Source organism: Anabrus simplex, chromosome 2, assembly GCF_040414725.1.
Source record: "Anabrus simplex isolate iqAnaSimp1 chromosome 2, ASM4041472v1, whole genome shotgun sequence".
NCBI classification, from domain to species: Eukaryota; Metazoa; Arthropoda; class Insecta; order Orthoptera; family Tettigoniidae; genus Anabrus; species Anabrus simplex.
In genome coordinates, this window is record NC_090266.1 from 922,486,054 (window position 1) to 922,507,362 (window position 21,309).

Genomic DNA, 21,309 nt, shown 5'->3' on the forward strand with positions numbered 1-21,309 from the left:
TTTTGAGTGTCGGACCTCTTCCAATTTTCCCCCTGATTAGTGTTAATAGAGGATGATTTTCCAGTTGTATTTCCTCTTAAAACAATAATCACCACCACTCTCAGGAACCAGCTTTCTACATGAAAGTCACGGAAGTTTCTGAGTCTACCCTGTTTTAAAATTTACTTTAGTATACAAACACATACACCTTTCCCATGTCAATGATCGACTTTTAGTTAAGATATTTTTTGTAATCTTAAAACGTAGACGTTCGCGGCCACTAAAAACTGAATATTATTTTCGGGATATTAAGACGTGTTATAGTTCATAAATGCTGACGCGTTTCGGTCCTGCTACCAAGACCTTCTTCAGAACAGTGACAATGTAGAATGGAAACCGTTAATAGCAAAATATTGAAGTTATTATTCTGAAAACTAAAAATACACGTTTCTTTGTGTTTAATAGAGATAAAAAATACCATTTTTCACTTCTGTAACATGATAAGTTTTTTGAGATATACTGTAGAAATTCTCATTTAAAAATTTCACCCCATTTTTAGTTCCCCTTAAGTAGAGTTTCCAAAAACAAATCACCTACTGTATGTTTCTTTACAATTACAGGACATTCCAAATACCAACTTTTTAAGGCTGTAAGATTTTACGTTTATCAGATATTCTGTAGATATAGTCTTTCGAAAAATTGATCCCAATTTGTCACTCCTGTTTAACCGCCATTAACTGGATTTTCCAAAAAAAAAAATACGCGTTTCTTTATTTTTAAAGGAGATCCCATATACAAATTTTCAGTTCTGTAATATCTTCAGTTTCTGGGATATATGTATCCTCATTAAAGGCATTCCACCCATTATTCACCCTTTTACACCCCTCCTATTGGGATTTACAGTAAACAAAAAATACGTGTTCCTTTATTTTTAAAGGGGATTCTAAATAACAATGTTTACATCTGGAAACTTCTAATGTTTTGAGATATAGATACACTAATTTTAAAATTTCACCCCTCTTTTCACCCCCTTGGTGACGGAGTATCCAAAAATCCTCTGTTAGCGAGCACCTACATTTTAATATGAATATATCCCCAAAATTTCATTTCTTTACGTCCAGTATTTTGGGCTCGGCGATGATGAATCAGTCAGTCAGTCAGTCAGTCAGTCAGTCAGTCAGGCAGTCAGTCAGTCAGTCAGTCAGTCAGTCAGTCATCAGTCAGGACAAGTTATTTTATATATATATAGATTACTCCGACACTTCTACTGATTATTATTATTTCTGTTCACTGGCGAAACTTCCCGGCATAAATAATCATCGATATTTAGAGACAATTCAATGGACTTCATTCCGTCCCACAACCATTGAAGTCACTTGGCAACCCTCTACTTCCGGAAAATCTTACAACATGCCTTAATATCTATAAAGTTTCCGATAACCGAAAACCACAGTTGAGCACTTCTATAATGAATATTAATCTTATCTTTTCGTGAAACGTGCTCCATATAATTTCAAACAATTCAAGCACTTGAATAAACAAATCCACCCTACTCTACTCTATTAAATATTCAAAATTATGATGAGTGCTTGATCTAATAATGTACATATTAATTTGTCCCTTTGTCTATCTATCTCTGAATTTATACAAGCCGGAAACGGTTCGTTTCACAATCAGGTTACCATAATGAAAGAATACAATTTCCTCCCGCTAACGATAGGAATCTATAAATGTATATTAATGGGTACTCATCTCAGCCTGGAGTTTGCTAAACCGGACGAGGAGCACAGGCCCCGTACAGTTTAGCACTGCATCCTACTGGTTTTCATGCAAGCTTGAAGAGGTAATCCAATGCACTTTTCAGATTTACACACATTAAATTTCAAGTTTTAAAATTTTAACCTTTTAACAATTTTACACACGCTAATATTGAACTGAAACATTACATTTCTGGCCTTTTATCTAGCCCACATAATGTAAATATACATTCTTCGTTCCTTGCCCGGACACTAGGAACATGGGATACCTCGGGATCCGGTTTACAACGGCCCGGGCGCACACTCGATTTCCCGTCACGCGTTGGCTCAGCTGGCCAGGTATCAGTTGATGATTGACTGTTTACTGGGTGAAATACGTCGAACACTCGAGATCGTTCTCACGTCACGTACTTTCTAATTTCTTTTTGTAGAATTTCACACTCCTATCCGCAGGTTTTAATTTAATGAGTTCGGTAAATATTGGAACTCTTCTTGCTAGTAGACTGTTCAAGACTGTATTATGAACTACTACACGTCACGAATCACTGTGCTACGTAACATTCTAACACTTCGAACACTACTCCACGAGTAAATACACACATGCTCACTGGCGTAATAACAGCACGGAAAATATTCACAAGTAAGTTACGCACACCTGTCGGGGTAACAGCTCGAACACATTATCCGAAGTAAGTAAGTCCGTCTCCACGACCCTATATTTATATTCGACTCCCCTCTCCTCCGAGTTCACGAGAGGTCATCTTACGATGCCCAGATCCGATATCCTTATACGACTATTTGCTGCCCAGCCAGTGGCTTAAACTTGAGATCCACTGATGTAGTAGTAGTATTTATTCATTCATCATGTCGTTGACATATTTACAGGACTCTGTTTTATATATACATAACTCTTCTAATAACATTATTACTTGAGAAATATTACTCTTGTAACTAAACCACATATATTACAGAAGTAGTAGTATTATTATTAACATATTAATACTTAAAACAAATTGAACTTGTAACTATCTCTTTCACACATTAAATAAATTATTATTATTATTATTATTATTATTATTATTATTATTATTATTATTATTATTTATGCCTCCTCTGCGAACCATGTGACCTTGCCGCGGTGGGGAGGCTTGCGTGTCCCAATGATGCAGATAGCCGAGCCGCAGGTGCAACCATATCGGATGGGTATCTGTTGAGAGACCAGACTAACGAATGGTTCATCGGTTGTTGCAAGGGCGGCAGTCTAGATGATTGACTGATACGGCCTTGTAATAATACTCAACATGGCTTAGCTGTGTTGATACTGCTACACGGCTGAAAGCAACGGGAAACTACAGCCGTAACCACCTCCCGAGGACATGCAGCTCTCTCTGTATGAAAGATGTACTGATGATGGCTTCCTCCCGGGTAAAATATTCCGGAGGTAAACTAGTCCCCCATTCGGATCTCCGGGTGGGGACTACACGAGAGGGGGCGATCATCAGGAAGATGGATACTGACATTCTGCGAGTCGGAGCGTGGAATGTTAGGAGTTTGAATCGTTGTGGTAGGTTAGAGAATCTGAAAAGGGAGATGGATAGGCTAAAGTTAGATGTAGTTGGTATAAGTGAAGTACGTTGGCAGGAAGAACAGGATTTTTGGTCAGGCGACTACCGAATTATCAACACGAAATCAAACAGGGGTAATGCAGGAGTTGGTTTAATAATGAATAAGAAAATAGGGCAGCGGATAAGCTACTACGACCAGCATAGTGAAAGAATTATTGTCGCCAAGATAGACACCAAACCAATGCCCACCACAATAGTGCAGGTCTATATGCCTACTAGTTCAGCGGATGATGAAGAAATTGAAAGAATATATGAGGAGATAGAAGATTTAATACAATATGTCAAAGGTGACGAGAATCTAATTGTGATGGGAGACTGGAACGCAGTGGTAGGCCAAGGAAGAGAAGGTAGCACAGTAGGAGAATTTGGATTGGGACAAAGGAACGAAAGAGGAAGTCGGCTGGTTGAATTCTGCACTGACCATAATTTAGTCCTCGCCAATACTTGGTTCAAACACCACAAACGACGGCTGTATACGTGGACGAGACCTGGAGACACTGGAAGGTATCAAATAGACTTCATTATGATTAGGCAGAGATTCAGAAACCAGGTGTTGGATTGCAAAACTTTCCCAGGAGCAGACGTGGACTCTGACCACAACTTGTTGGTCATGAAATGCCATCTGAAGTTGAAGAAATTGAAGAAAGGAAAGAATGCAAAAAGATGGGATCTAGACAAGTTGAAAGAAAAGAGTGTGATGGATCGTTTCAAGGAACATGTTGCACAAGGACTAAATGAAAAGGCTGAAAGAAACACAGTAGAGGAAGAGTGGAGAGTCATGAAAAATGAAGTCAGTAGGGCTGCTGAAGAAATGTTAGGAAGGAAGAAAAGATCAACTAAGAATCAGTGGATAACTCAGGAGATACTAGACCTGATTGATGAACGACGAAAATACAAGAATGCTAGAAATGAAGAGGGCAGAAAAGAATACAGGCGATTAAAGAATCAAGTGGATAGAAAGTGCAAGGTAGCTAAGGAAGAATGGCTGAAGGAGAAGTGCAAGGATGTCGAAGGCTGTATGGTCCTGGGAAAGGTAGATGCTGCATACAGGAAAATCAAGGAAACCTTTGGAGAAAGGAAATCTAGGTGCATGAATATTAAGAGCTCAGATGGAAAGCCACTTCTAGGGAAAGAAGACAAAGCAGAAAGATGGCAGGAGCATATCCAACAGTTGTATCAAGGTAACGATGTAGATAATTTCGTTCTGGAACATGAAGAGGCTGTTGATGCTGATGAAATGGGAGACCCAATTTTGAGGTCAGAGTTTGACAGAGCTGTGAGTGACCTAAATAGGAATAAGGCACCTGGAATTGATGATATTCCCTCTGAATTACTGACTGCCTTAGGAGAAACCAGCATGGTAAGGTTATTTCATTTAGTGTGCAAGATGTATGAGACAGGAGAAGTCCCATCCGATTTTCGGCAGAATGTTGTTATACCTATTCCCAAGAAAGCCGGTGCTGACAGGTGTGAAAACTACCGCACTATTAGTTTAGTATCTCATGCCTGCAAAATTTTAACACGTATTATTTACAGAAGAATGGAAAAACAAGTTGAAGCTGAGTTGGGGGAAGATCAATTTGGCTTCAAAAGAAATGTAGGAACACGTGAAGCAATCCTGACTTTACGTCTGATCTTAGAGGATCGAATCAAGAAGGACAAGCCCACGTACATGGCATTCGTAGATCTAGAAAAGGCATTCGATAATGTTGATTGGACCAGGCTATTTATGATTCTGAAGATGATAGGGATCAGATACCGAGAACGAAGAATTATCTACAACCTGTATAAAAATCAGTCTGCAGTGATAAGAATCGAGGGCTTTGAAAAAGAAGCAGCAATCCAGAAAGGAGTGAGGCAAGGCTGCAGTTTGTCCCCTCTCCTTTTCAATGTTTACATAGAACAGGCAGTAAAGGAAATCAAAGAGAAATTTGGAAATGGAATCACAGTCCAAGGAGAGGAAATCAAAACCTTGAGATTTGCCGATGATATTGTTATTTTATCTGAGACTGCAGAAGATCTCGAGAAGTTGCTGAATGGTATGGATGAAGTCTTAGGTAAGGAGTACAAGATGAAAATAAATAAGTCCAAAACAAAAGTAATGGAGTGCAGTCGAACGAAGGCAGGTGATATAGGAAATATTAGATTAGGAAACGAAGTCTTAAAGGAAGTAGATGAATATTGTTACTTGGGTAGTAAAATAACCAACGATGGCAGAAGTAAGGAGGACATAAAATGCAGACTAGCACAAGCAAGGAAGAGCTTTCTTAAGAAAAGAAATTTGCTCACTTCAAACATTGATATCGGAATTAGAAAGATGTTTTTGAAGACTTTTGTGTGGAGCGTGGCATTGTATGGAAGTGAAACATGGACGATAACTAGCTCAGAAAGAAAGAGAATAGAAGCTCTTGAAATGTGGTGTTATAGAAGAATGCTGAAGGTGAGATGGATAGATCGAATCACGAATGAAGAGATACTGAATCGAATTGGTGAGAGGAGATCGATTTGGCTAAATTTGACGAGAAGAAGAGATAGAATGATAGGACACATCTTAAGACACCCAGGACTTGTTCAGTTAGTTTTTGAAGGAAGTGTAGGTGGCAAGAACGGTAGGGGTAGACCAAGGTATGAATATGACAAACAGATTAGAGCAGATGTAGGATGCAATAGTTACGTAGAAATGAAAAGGTTAGCACAGGATAGGGTGGCATGGAGGGCTGCATCAAACCAGTCTATGGACTGATGACTCAAACAACAACAATTATTATTATTATTATTATTATTATACAAAATCACATTAACCTCAACAGAGTCGAGTAGATATCAGTAAAATACCACGTAAGGTGAAACCTTGTGTGTGGTAATTTAGAATATTAATTACATAGAGAGACATATATATGTTAAAATGATGCCTGAAGTACGAGTATGGGCATGAGTGAATTACGGATATGATCAACAGCACACGGTGGAGCATTGAATAAAAATTGGATATGGTGACGTGATATTCTCATTTAGTTATTTCTTCCATAACAGTTTTATTATCCCTGACAAAAGATTTAAGACACTTCAGACTCATTTTCTGACCTAATGAAGTAGTTTGTAAAGAACCGGGAAGGACATTAAAGGATTTTGGAATGAAGTACAAGAAATTGCGCTTTGTTATGCTAAGTTTCGGTTTGTATAACATACAACGGTGGTACATCTTACTGCGTGTTGCATATTCATGTTTAATGTTCTCAATTATATTTTTGTTTCTGTTAATATATTTGTATATTTCAAGGGCATAGAGCTGTTTTACATTAAATATATTTGCTTCAGCATATAATTGATTACTTGGGTATAATCTTCCTTTCTGGTACATTATTCGTAATATAAGGTTTTAAACAACCTGTATTTTATTGATTACATTTTTGTAGGCTCCTCCCCATGCCAAAATTCCGTAGCTAAGAATAGACTGAACTAAGGCGTAATAAACCTCTCTTAATAATTTCATACTGGATATGTATTTTAAATTATGAAATATGTAAACAGTTCTTCTGATTTTCTTTCTTAAATCGGTAATGTGACTATTCCATTTCATGTTCGAATCAATTAATAATCCCAAATACTTAACATTACTAACTTTATAAATTTTGTAGCAGTTACAATTATTTATGTTCTCAAAGGCTCTATGCCAATTCTCAACTAATATCGTTCGCTGGTAATTGATATAATTGCGAATTTAGCTCTTGTATCCCAGGCTGAGATTTCGCGCCCATTTGTGGCGTCTCTTGCCTGCAGCCAATCAACGGATAGCATTCATGAATTCTCAGGATTACGCCAATCAATCTCCCTCAGTTAATAACTTTTATTGTATGGTTAGGCTTCTAAAATTCACCTTATCCCGAATTTATTAATCACTTCCTTCTATAAATTTAATCCGTGGAGTTAAGGTTGCTAGTGCTTCTTACAACGAAGTTGTCGTGCCTGCTACTGGTCTATGAATTTTACGATTGGTCCAAGCTAGCGCGGGAGAGAGAAGTTCCATATTTTTTTCTTCAAGTGACAACCTTGCGTTCAGCTCCTGCTAGTAACTTGGAGCTCCCTTGACGTCTTTTCTAGGAATTTTGCACACGGCTCTTACGGGGTTGCCACTACAAATTTCGCTCGCGGCGATGAATCTTTCCACTAACTTGTCAACAACTCTCGCCTCTCTCTTTCCCCTTTGTCACCATTTCTGAGAATTCTAATTCTGCTGGCCATTGTATTTCTTAATCTTAGTGGAGACAACAGTCTGTGGCAGATTGCACAATACCATCTCGGACTGGTCTGTACTTACAGTATGTAAAGTACGACATTCTTGCTTCTGAAAATGAAATATATATTCCACAATAATTAATTATAATTGAATGACGCCTATCACACCCCACCAGGGCGCAATACCTTGACAAAAAGTAAACACCACACGGAATAGAATCCTTCTCCCAGAAGAGCGGAATGTTTTTCGCACCACTATAAGATATACAGGGTGAAGCGTAATTCGCGCACTCTGGCGTCGCAGCGCGACTCCTCACACGCCAGCAATAAAAAAATCTCTTTTACAAAATTTCGTCTTGCGAGTATATCCGGCAGAAAAACGACGTTGATGAGTAGCAATCTGGCAACATTGTAACCACATGTAGGGTAACTACCTCTGTCAGGAGAAGTTAGTCGTATTGTACAGCTGGTGCAGTGGATAGAGTTTTGGGTTAGCATGCAGGAGGTCGAGTGGTCGATCCTGGGTTGAGGCGTATGTTCTTTATTTCGTAAATGTAGTTCAGGTGGTATGGTATCTGGCATCTTAATCGTCAACAGCGATTGCAGTGGGTCCTCTAGAAATCATTTGCCCTTACATACTACGTTCCTAGAAATGGACGAACAATCGTTTTCATTTGTCAGCTTTGAAAGGCGCCCTTTCCACGTCGTGGGCGTGAATTTATTCGCACCACTTCATCTACTAGATGTGAAACCTGTTTTCTTTGTACCCTTCTTTGTACCCTCCTCCAATGGTCCCATAGATTAGTACCAACTATTATTCTTGCCTCGTTCAGGTCCATTACATTTCGTTAGGGCCTTACGTTACGTTACGTTGTTTTAGCGTTACAGAATGTGGTAAATGTAGGATACATGTGACCTCCTGAAACGGTGTCTTACTGTATTACAGTAGGTAATGTCAGATGGAAATTAGCAAATAAAAATGCGCCTCAACCCAGGATCGAACCATCGACCTCCTGCATGCCAACCAAAAACTCTACCCTCTGCACCAACTGTACAGTACGACTAACTTGTGCTGACAGAAATAGTTACCCTACATGTGGTTACAGTGTTGCCAGATTGCTATTCTTCAACGTCGTTTTTCTGCCGGATATACTCGCAAGACGAAATCTTGTAAGAGACATTTCTTTATTGCTGGCATGTGAGGAGTCGCGCTGCGACGCCCGAGTGCGCGAATTACGCTTCACCCTGTATAATGTACAGCATTTGACGCATGTGGCCATATTCACAAAGATACCATCGTAGAGGTGATGAATATGTTCTAGAGGAACGGATTTCAATGCTCATTCCACTTGACAGTGTAACTGTGCCAGGTTTGTCTTGAGTGTCGAAGACAAGGCTACACGACCTCCAATCCAGGTCCTCGCACAATGTCCTAGGAATTCGGTGAAAACCTTAGAGAGAAGTTGTGTTGCACAACAGGCAGTATGCGGACAGAGACTGGCTAGTTGGGAAATTAAACCTCCCTGCTTTTGCAGTAATGGGAGCAGAACGTTTTGGATGACGTTCTGGTTGTATTGTGTACTGCTAAATATTATTCTAAAAACACTATACGTAAAGAGATACTACAGGTCCTTACTAAACGATTCATGTCCTGTGTGCTGATGTCATATTCATTGTGGAAGTGGTCACACACCTGGTCGACGCACACACTCAACCGACCGTAATTATATTCGCGGAAGAAGGAGTTCTCGTCACAGAAATTAGTCATCGCCATTCGTTTCGCCAGCTGCTCCTTTCCAAACAATACTGGAGGCGGATTATTACGGCTGTAAGGCATAAGTAGGATTCAGTCAAATGACACACGTAGTCATAGTCCAATTTCAAGCTAACAGTTGCAGATGGTCCCTGCCGTCACATATTGTACGACGCTGCCTATAACCTGTTCTGCGTTGGTTGTGTGGTCTACTGTGGCCACTCGAGCGATGCCACTATCTCGGCGTGCGTCTGTTTATTTCTGTTGACTGGAATGGGACGTACGGGAATGTGTTCCTTTATTTAGATGCACTGTTGAGACATCAAGTCCAACGTTTTGTGAATTCTGTAAATATTACCATTCGACTTCAAAGAGACAGGCTATATTGTCTCGTTCAAACTTAGTTAACTGCACAAAAGACTGGATCCAACGCCATTTTGGCATGTCAAAAACAGTCAACATAACCTCTCAGTGCAGTGGATACTGCAGTGTACTACTAGTGCAGGTGCGCAACTGCTGATCGTCCTTAGATACTCGATGGATTGTACTCAATTCCTCATTCTTCTATAGCACTACACACTGGACATTCTCATGTACTGCCTTCCAATAGTATAGTGAGCATATATGATTTTCCTTATTCATTTCCCTCAAGTGATTTAATGTATTCCTGTAGCTTATTATGAAGTCAAATCCTCTTCAGCGAAAGTTATATCTATCCTGAAATTTCACATTTCTTGAAGAAATATGCTACTCTACAAAACCCGTTGACCGAAGCCAGGCTAAGCTATGATCACTCATGTCAGTAGACAGACTTTCTTTCATGCCTCACCATCAGTGGCGTCGATAATGAACGACTGGAGAAGCATTGCAGCATTGTGTCCAATGACGACAGCAGATTCCGTTTCGGTAATAATATTGGCCGCTTACGTGAGTGGCGTCTACCAACTGAGGAACACCTCCCACTGTTACATGTGGTCTTTGAACAACAAAGTTTAGCGATGCACAATACATCCGGAACATCGTCCAAACCATTCTATTGCTATTCGTACAACAAGGGGAGATACGCTATTCTGCGAGGACATAGATTAACCATATATCGCGTTCTCGAAGATGCCCCTTGAAGCCTAGTATCATCAAAACCTTTAGATCTGTCTTCCATTGAGCATTTGTGTACACGGATAGGAGGTCGTCCAAACCTGTCATCCACATCAATGTTCACCGTGGTTCAGGTGCACCATTCGGCGGGATGTACAGACTGTAGAACTCCAGTGGGCAGGGTGGTAATGGTCTCCTCTACGATACTACCCATGCTGCGAGAGTAGTGGTACGTATTGCTGTCAGACGAGGGTACGTGCAGTCTTCCAGCACGCCCTCACGATTCTACATATCTACTGGGAAAAGGGCTGTATAGAGTTCTTATTTCATTTCCTAATAGTGTATTTCCTTCTGTTACAATAACGTTTTTATAACTCGCTTTACGTTGCACCGACACAGATAGGTCTTATGTCAAGAATGGGATAGGAAAGAGATAGGAGTGAGAAGGAAGCGACCGTGACCGTGATTAAGATACAGTCCTAGCATTTGCCAGGTGTGAGAATAGGAAACCACGGTTAACCATCTTCGCGGTTACCGACAATAGGGTTCAAACTTCTGTTACTACACATGCATAATATGAAGAGCGGTTAATTACACCACCTGGTTCAGCGTCACAGTCTTCGGTTCATTACTGAGGTGGATGATGATCTGGTAGGAATACTAGAAGGTGATGCTATGTACTGGAATTGTGTGGCAAGGTATTCAGGAGTGTTAAGGTTCAGTATACGATGAAACAGTGTGCAAATTTCGTCGCACTCTTAAGCGGAGCCATGAAAGTCTATCAAATGTGGGAGAAATATGGTTAAACCTTGGCATATCTGAAATAAATCGAACACATGCGTTATGTGCCTTCTGGAGTTTGATGGAAAGTGAGGCGTTCAGGTTACTGTGTACCACGTCACAGTAGTCGAATATTGGCATTACCATACTTTGTATAAGCAGTCTTCTTACATTTTGGGAGAGTAGATCTCTGAGTTTCTTAAGGGAATAAAAGGAATACAACACTCGCTGACATATACCTCTTAGATGATCGTTCCAACTAAGGTTTTTGCCCATTATCATCCCTAAGATTTTAACTGTGTCTTTGAATTATAACTGAGTGCCTCTTAATGTGGGTATGAACGTCTGTGAGGCATGCGTGGGATTTTCGTGTAGCTAAAAGGATACACTGCCATTTTGGTCATTGATTCTTTCTAGGTCGTCATTCATTATATTTATTGCAGTCGGTAAGTCACGAGGTTGTACATGTGTTTATATTTGTAAGTCGTCCAAACCATTGACAATGTTTAATTACTTGAGTTAGTCCTGAAATGAAGATCGAAATTAGGAGTGGCGCTAGTACTGACCCCTGTTGTATTCCAGTATTTAAATATGCGGTTATTGTCTGTGAACTATTTTCGGGTACTGATTGTTCTGTTTGTCTCAACAGACAAAACATACCACAATATTAACCTTCATAACAACAGGCAATAGTGAAATATATCCCCCCAAATAGGGTTGGAGTCAACAAGGGCATCTAGACGTAAAACAGGGCCAAGTCACACGTGCGACACAGTCCGCACTCGCGGCTCCACCAAGAAGTAGGAAAGAGGAAAGAGATGGAGGAAGACGAAGAAAAAATTAAATAAACTATCATATTTAAACTACAGATTTAGCTCGACTCTTAATATCGTATTCGGTAGGAAACTGATAATGTGATTGGTCTGAAGATAAACGAATGTTGTTACACAATATTTAATTACACTGACTGACAGTGACAATGCAACACCAAGGAGGAGTGGTTCGAAAGGGATGAAAGTTGGGGAAAAAACAGAGACGGCACGGATGAATAATTGATGTTTATTTCAAACCGATATGCAGGTTACACAATGCGCACGGCATCGACTCAGGAGGATGTAGGACCACCGCGAGCGGCGATGCACGCAGAAACACGTCGAGGTACAGAGTCAATAAGAGTGCGGATGGTGTCCTGAGGGATGGTTCTCCATTCTCTGTCAACCATTTGCCACAGTTGGTCGTCCGTACGAGGCTGGGGCAGAGTTTGCAAACGGCGTCCAATGAGATCCCACACGTGTTCGATTGGTGAGAGATCCGGAGAGTACGCTGGCCACGGAAGCATCTGTACACCTCGTAGAGCCTGTTGGGAGATGCGAGCAGTGTGTGGGCGGGCATTATCCTGCTGAAACAGAGCATTGGGCAGCCCCTGAAGGTACGGGAGTGCCACCGGCCGCAGCACATGCTGCACGTAGCGGTGGGCATTTAACGTGCCTTGAATACGCACTAGAGGTGACGTGGAATCATACGTAATAGCGCCCCAAACCATGATGCCGCGTTGTCTAGCGGTAGGGCACTCCACAGTTACTGCCGGATTTGACCTTTCTCCACGCCGACGCCACACTCGTCTGCGGTGACTATCACTGACAGAACAGAAGCGTGACTCATCGGAGAACACGACGTTCCGCCATTCCCTCATCCAAGTCGCTCTAGCCCGGCACCATGCCAGGCGTGCACGTCTATGCTGTGGAGTCAATGGTAGTCTTCTGAGGGGACGCCGGGAGTGCAGGCCTCCTTCAACTAATCGACGGGAAATTGTTCTGGTCGATATTGGAACAGCCAGGGTGTCTTGCACATGCTGAAGAATGGCGGTTGACGTGGCGTGCTGGGCTGCCACCGCTTGGCGGCGGATGCGCCGATCCTCGCGTGCTGACGTCACTCGGGCTGCGCCTGGACTCCTCGCACGTGCCACATGTCCCTGCACCAACCATCTTCGCCACAGGCGCTGCACCGTGGACACATCCCTATGGGTATCGGCTGCGATTTGACGAAGCGACCAACCTGCCCTTCTCGGCCCGATCACCATACCCCTCGTAAAGTCGTCTGTCTGCTGGAAATGCCTCCGTTGACGGCGGCCTGGCATTCTTAGCTATACACGTGTCCTGTGGCACACGACAACACGTTCTACAATGACTGTCGGCTGAGAAATCACGGTACGAAGCGGGCCATTCGCCAACGCCGTGTCCCATTTATCGTTCGCTACGTGCGCAGCACAGCGGCGCATTTCACATCATGAGCATACCTCAGTGACGTCAGTCTACCCTGCAATTGGCATAAAGTTCTGACCACTCCTTCTTGGTGTTGCATTTGCTCTGTCAGTCAGTGTATTATAATTACATTTTTGTTTACAGATTTATTAATAATACTGGCATATTATGTCGTAGGGTTTCAGTGTTGGATTAATTTTTGTTTTAAAAGGCATACTACCGAGCGAGATAGCCTTGCGGTTAGGGTCGCATAGCTATGAGCTTGCATTCGGAAGATGGTGGGTTCGAATCCCACCGTTGGTTGCCCTGAAGATGATCTTCCATAGTTTCCTATTTTCACGCTAGGCACATGCTGGGGTTTTAGCCTATCTTCATTAAGGCCGCTTCCTGCCTACTCCTAGTCCTTACTTATTCCACCGTCGTCATAAGACCTATCCTTACGTCGCCGAAAACCTTCGATGTGTTGATGCGACATTCAACTAGTAGAATAAATAAATAAATAAATAAATAAATAAATAAATAAATAAATAAATAAATAAATAAATAAATAAATAAATAAATAAATAAATAAATAAATACTGTACATATTTAAAAATATTTTTTTTAATGTTATGATTTAATATCCCATAGGAACGTTGAAGTTTTTAACAGGTCCATTAACTGAAAGAGATTGGAAAACGCTCCTATAGAGGAAAGACTGAACAAAAAGCTCATACATTTTTTCATTGACGTTAGTAGTTACATAATTGTTTCGGAAGTAAGATGGCTAATGGCAAATGCTTACAACATCCGTTATTATTAGTTATGAATCGCAAAAAATTAAAACTAATTTCTACATATTCTTTCGCGTTTGAGGTTCCTTCACTACATTAAAGAATATTTCAGACTGTCGTCATTGACTGAGGTGGTCTTATTACACCGTTTATACTCTCTCCGTTCCTCGTATCAGTTTCCCGAATGTATGGACCATATTATGCCAACCAGAGATCGGTGCTTCCCTAGTATTGTTCCACTTCCGGAGCCCGGTGCTATAAGCTGACACCTCCCCAAGGCCGGTTCACTTCACCATGAGAACGCTTGCCCTCGCCATCCTGCTCGTCGCTCAGCTGTGTCTTGCTCGGGTAAGTCTCTTGTAAATACTGTACATCGCTCTGTGACCTGCAAAAATAAAGTAGTTCACAATTGCGGAGTGTCTGTTCAAATTGTGCTATTTCCACCTTATGAAACTTGTGTGGAAAGCGCAGGGAACCTCAAATAAAAGTCACATGGAAAGTACCAATGAGCGGGTATGGTACAATATTTAAGGAATTACAACTTCCAGGTCTGGATTGCACGTGGCAATCGATAATATTCAACTACTGTAATGCAAGTTGACGAAATACTGATTAAGTTTTTGGAAGCGGAAATAGCACCTTTCGAACAGATACTCTTCAATTACGTGTGTTGATCGAAGAAAAGTAGTATGGTAGTACAAGAAATTGGATAATAGTACATTTCTTGTTGCTTGTTGTTTAAAAGGGGTATAACATCTACGTCATCTGCCTACAATACATTTCGTGCTAAGATCCGTAGCCCTAGGAGTTTCACTATATTTGTATTCCACTTACAGATATTTTCAGTTTATCTCAGTTTGAATTTTCTCAAGAAAATAATATGTAAACTGATACTTTTGGGGACCCTTGATACAAACCTGCCGTTAAAATAGCTAGCTTCAGCAGGCCTACATAAGCAATACAGTGAAACCTCCGTTAACCGAAACCATATTAACCGAAATATCGTTTAATCGCAATGGCAAGTTGTTTGTTTGAAATTATAATACTAGTCCAGTTTACGGGGAAAAACTTTCTTTGCGTAAGATAAACAGTAGGACTGTATTTGAGATTTATAATTTATGTACATTGATCGCTTTGCGAAATTCAGTTATTTGTAAATTTTTGAATCATCCTAGTGTACATACAGATTTTTCTTCTTCATATTTTTTATTGGTTCAGTAGTAGTATAATTTAAATAGAGTGAACCAAACATTTATTTCAATATAAAATGCTGTAAGAGTCGTTTACTATCTTTAACACCGAAATCCCCATTCAGTGTTTATCGGAAATTTTCGCTACCCAAAACCACGAACCTACTCTTTATTTCGGTTAACGGAGGTTTTACTGTAATAATAATAAATAATTGTTTCGCAAGTGTTCTTTAATATGTAGGAAGCTAACGTTAATCACATAAAGACCTAACCTTTAAATGCCACCGACCTAAGTTAGGATCGAACTCACTCTCCTGGAAACAGGAGGACACTGGTTAGTCGACTACGCCATTTACGTTGGTTCAATACTTACTTATTACAGAGCGATAATGCGTATAAACAGTATAATTTGCCTTCCTGTAATACTAATTTCGTGTGGCTATTTCTAGCCGAGTGCAGCCCTTGCAAGGTAGACGACCCTCCAATGAGGGTGGGCGGCATCTGCCATGTGTAGATAACTGCGTGTTATTGTGGTGGAGGATAGTGTTATGTGTAGTGTGTGAGTTGCAGGGATGTTGGGGACAGCACAAACACCCAGACCCCGTGTCATTGGTATTAACCAATGAAAGTTAAAATCCCCGACCCGGTCGGGAATCGAACTCGGGGCCCTCTGAACCGAAGGCCAGTACATTGACCAGTCAGCCAACGAGTTGGACCTTCCTGTAATTAATTCGGGTGAGAGCCGAGTGAAATTCTCACCAAAATGGCAACGGTTTGAATCTTGTCCACGTACGTGGGATTTTTTAAATGATTCTAATTGCACGTAAATCTGGAGGTTCCTTGGCTACAATCACGCTACCAAAAGTCACGCATATCGAGGAGCTTATTAGGTTGTCGTTAATTAATCTATATCAGTGGTATTCAAACCTTTTGGTTGATATACCCCCAAAATACAATTGTATTATCTTCGTAACCCCGAAATAGAGTATATTGCGATTATATCAGAAATAGCAAATGATTGTTGCTGGATGCCAAATAATATCAACCATCATCATCATCATCATCATCATCATCTTCATCTTACGCACCTTATCCCGCTTGCTCAGGGTCCATCCGCGCACTGAGGCATGATAGGGCTGTGGTCGGGAATTTAAGGTCTCATGCCCTTCTAACATCACGATATTTTCAACTGAAAATCTCTCCCAAGCAACACCAGGAACCAAACCACTGTCATCGGAATGTCAGGCAAGCAGCTAAGCCGCAACACTGAATAATAACGACAATGCATTGTGTATGGAATGACCGGCGCACCCCTGGTGGTACGGGTACATACTTTGAATACCACAGGTCTATATGATAGGGCTATCCCTATACACAATCTGTGTGATTTCTTTTGAAAGCTACAGGATTTTGTGTGTCAACCTATCGCAGGGGCCATGCTAGTCTTTTGTCTATCGTTCTAATTTTAGTACCTGTACCGCCGAAGCGAGTACGAACTAATCCTACGTCATAATCGAGCATTAATGTTTTTGAAGCCCATTGTTCAGCATATATATATATATATATATATATATATGTATCGTGGATGGAAAATAAAAACTCATAAATAAAGTTTACGGAAGAAGCCCAAAACTGAGCGGTCAGCAATGGCCGGAATAGTGTTCCTACCCCTTTCAGTGCTGTATGATAGCCCAATTATTCGACCGTTCTGTTCTTCTGTTCCCCCTCCGGCAACGCGGTACGCCTTCGCAAGACGTGGTTTCCTCGTGAGTGGAATTACGAGGTGTCACAGCCTAGCAACGATATATATATATATACGAATATAATTATTAATACAACAATTACTATCGTACTACATACACTACTAACTGAAAATAAATGGAGTGAATGTGTGGACTTTCGATTTTTTAAAAGAAGGCAATGCAACATAAGGAAGCATTCTTACATACCTAGTCAATGGGAGGAACAAACTGACACATATTTTAGAATGAAAAGTTCGGAATACCTCTGATCTATATGAAAGGGATATCCCTATATACATTCTGTGTGATTTATTTTGAAAGCTTCAGGATTTTGCGTGCCATCCTATCGCAGGGGCCATGCTAGTCTTTTCTCTGTCTGTATAAACCGCCGAAGCGAGTACGAACTAATCCTACGTCATAATCGAGACATTCTGTCCGACTCGTTGGCTGAATGGTCGGCGCAGTTGCCTTCGGTTCAGAGGGTCCCGGGTTCGATTCCCGGCCGTTCGGGGATTTTAACCCTCACTGATTAATTCCAATGGCTCGGGGGCTGGGTGCTTGTGCTGTCCCCAACTTCCCTGCAACTCACACACCACACATAATACTATCCTCCACCACAATAACACGCAGTTACCTGCACATGGCAGATGCCGCCCACCCTCATCGGATGGTCTGCCTTACAGAGGCTGCCGGTTAGAAATAGCTACACGAAATTTAATTTATTTAATCGAGCATTAATGTTTTCGAAGCCCATAGTTCAACATAGATTACCGTCACATACGTCTCTATGCTTAGTCATTTACATTGCGTAAAATAGAAACTACCTGATACCCTGTGTTGGTTACTGAGGTCTGGTAGTAGGATGCAGTGTCTACGATACAGTATGTCACCTTCTCACCCAAATACAAAGTACTTGAGCCTAAGTTTGCGGTGTGCCACGCAGCATTAAATATGGTAACATCCAAAGAATTTCCCGCTGTTAGTGTGGGCAAAGAGAAAGGAAAGACTACGCTCGCGACAGCAACTACTATATCTCGGATTCAAACCTCAGGTTTCCCATGAATGTGACTTCCTAAACCGCTTGTGGAGGAATATACAGGCCTCAGCTTTAGAGTCGTGAGTTGCCCCCGGCTCGGTTGAATAGCATTCGAGTTGAGTTCTTCTTCTGGGAAAGTAATGAAGGAAAACACAGGATATTTTGAGTAGAATATCCATAAATTAATAGTGCCAGGTGCTGCTGTAATAATAATAATAATAATAATAATAATAATAATAATAATAATAATAGAATTAGAATTAGAACATTTCTTTATTGCCACCCTAGTTTACACCTTCGGCTTACCAGCAATAAAGACAAAATGGATACAAAAATACAAAGGCAAACATACAATGTCTACTATCCTCTCTTAAAATCTACCTAAACTACCTCACTAAATCTACTACGATGCTCCTAACAAAGGCGGATGACCTGTCCATATGTTAGGGCACCAAACGATCACAGGTAATAAATAATGCAAAACACATAGAAATAAAAGAACAAAACTATAGATAAACAATCACTACTCTACACCCCTTGAACTACTACCTACGTCCCTACTAATTTAGTAGCGTCACCCAGGCGGATAACCATACCATGGGTAACTCCACCCTACACTAAACAAACCATTAACTACCTTGGTGGCGCTGCAGAGGCGGTTAGCCAGACCATAAGCAGCACCACCCTTCACTAAAACTAAAGTTATACTACATACATCTAAAATACCTGCCAAAAGGAAAGCAACTGGCTGCTCGCAGCATCCCCTGGTAATGAGGGAACCCCTTCCACCCATGATGCCGCTGTCAGCCACATTCGTGGGTCAGATGTCATACCCACCTAAATCTCTATCGCAATGTGTTCCCTCCCCTTCTCTTCATGTCGAATCGCTGAGCTGGAACCCAGACCATCATGCGATTCGTCTCGCTCTTATCTTTTGCCCCGTCTACTAGTCTGTATCGTCTTACTACACACTGCCTTCTCCCATCATGACTCTCCGTTAATATGCGGACATGTTTTCTTATCTCGACTAGGGATGGGTCTTTCTCCCCCCATCCTTCCCTCTTATGTCCCCCCTCCCTCCCTTTTCCACATCTTTCCAGCTCCCTTCTATCCCTACAGCTGTTCAACTCTCTTATAATACTTTTACATAGCTTATCCACAATATTGACAACGTTATAACACGAGGTTCATATTTTGTACATCATATGTCTACATAAATTGTCAATATGTCTATATTTTCTTGTTCCTCATCGATCTTTCTTCTTCTTTACATCTTTTCGTCATAATGATATAAAAAGACCCACTACTTATTTCTATTTTAATTTTACAAACTTTCTTTCTGTCACTCATTTACTGGTACATGACATCCTTCTATTGTTCACTTAATTTCTTTATAAACCTAGCTCTAACCAAATTTAAATATTTCGATAAATTCGATCCTCTTTCCCATTCTCTGCATAGCCATGCCTTCATCTTATAATCCTTTTCTACTTTCTCTATCTCTTTCTTATTCAACACTTTCTTTCTCAACTCTTCTAATTCACTACATTTGGAAAATATATGCAAATCCGACCACCCCTCTCCACATAAAATACATCTATTCTTATTTTCTCTACCTATCCATCCTATATTTTTTGGAATTCCCATAACCCACCAGTATAAACCTCTTTTAACCCTCCTACCCTCAAATTCAGTTCTCGGGTTTGTAATTTCTACTAATTTATTTAATATTGATAATGAGTTCCTTTCCCTACATTCCATTATTAAACTCTGTCTTTCTATATCAGCCACTCTCTTTTCCACCTTGCTCAACACCCAATCTTTCCTCTCTCCCCATCCTTCAGTCCATTCTCCTAACCCTATCCTTCGTAATATCGTTTTGCACTTATTCACCCAGTATTCCTCATTTTCCATATTTTTCTGGAATCTATACACCTCTTGAACTAAATCTCCTCCCTTCCCTTCTTCCAATCTCATCCAATACTCCATTATCCTCTTTGCTATCGTAATATCTACCGATTCTTTACATACTAGTCTAGAACCCACATTAGCTGTACAGTTAGGAACCCCCATCATAATCTTACTAAATTTTCCCACCACCCGGTTTAATTCCTTTCTATTTTCTTCCAATCCCCACACTTCTACTCCATATAGCATTCTTCCTTTCACCATCGATTGGAACACCATTCTCTGAATTTTATATTTAATTTCCGGGAATTTGTTTTCTAAAACCGCCACTACTGCAAGTGCTCCTCTCCCTTTTAATAAAGCTCTTTTGGTCTGTTCCTTCCATTTTCCATTGCTGCTAATTATCGCTCCTAAATACTCAATTTTATTCTTTGTTCTGATTTCTTCCTGTTCTACTATCCAATATTTCTTTTCTTTCTTGCCTTTTCTTTTCCTGCATATCATTATCTGTGTCTTCTGCACGTTTATTCTAAGTCCCCATCTCTTAGTATATTCCACCTCCTCTTCTAATCCTTTTCTCAATCCCCTTGGTGTTAGCGACATAATCAATAAATCATCTGCAAAAAGCAGACCCGGTATTTCCCGATTCCTTATCCAAGGACAATGCCAGCCCTCCCCTCCATGACTATCTAATATATTGTTAATAAACAATAAAAATAAAATCGGAGACAGTTTACAACCTTGCCTTACACCCCTCTTGGATTCTGTGCATTTACTCAACCCACCCCCCTGTAACTTAATCATTACCATTACTTCCTTATATATCCCTTCTATTGCCATCCTCATTTTCCTTGATAACCCAATATCCCTTAGCCTAGTAAACAGCGCCTCCCTATTCACTGCATCAAAGGCTTTCTCCAAATCTATTGCTGCTACATACAATCTCATCCCTGCTATCTTGACATATTTCGTGATTAGGGTATCCACAATCCATATATTATCTACCGTATTCCTCTCTTTTCTGAACCCATTTTGAAACTCCGAAATCCTTCCATACTTCTCTGCCCAATTTATGATCCTATTGGCTAAAATTCCTGTGTACACCTTCGATAGCGAGTCCAGGAGTGTAATTCCTCTGTAGTTATTAGGATCACTCCGACTCCCTTTATTCTTG

General features: G+C 40.7%; 1 protein-coding gene and 2 non-coding genes across 3 annotated transcripts in view; 1 reads left to right on the forward strand and 2 right to left on the reverse strand.

Moving 5' to 3' along the window:
- Positions 1–14,553: 14,553 nt before the first annotated feature.
- The window catches only part of LOC136863735 (uncharacterized), a 212,350-nt gene continuing 205,594 nt past the window's right edge, over positions 14,554–21,309 (forward strand). Inside the window, exon 1 of the mRNA XM_067140089.2 lies at positions 14,554–14,607. Within this exon, the coding sequence (XP_066996190.2) occupies positions 14,554–14,607 (54 nt within the window). The remainder of the gene's footprint in view (positions 14,608–21,309) is intronic.
- LOC136865066 (U6 spliceosomal RNA) lies at positions 16,836–16,942 on the reverse strand. The gene has a single exon (XR_010859451.2). It is a non-coding gene; the product is annotated as a U6 spliceosomal RNA (small nuclear RNA).
- LOC136865067 (U6 spliceosomal RNA) lies at positions 17,499–17,601 on the reverse strand. The gene has a single exon (XR_010859452.1). It is a non-coding gene; the product is annotated as a U6 spliceosomal RNA (small nuclear RNA).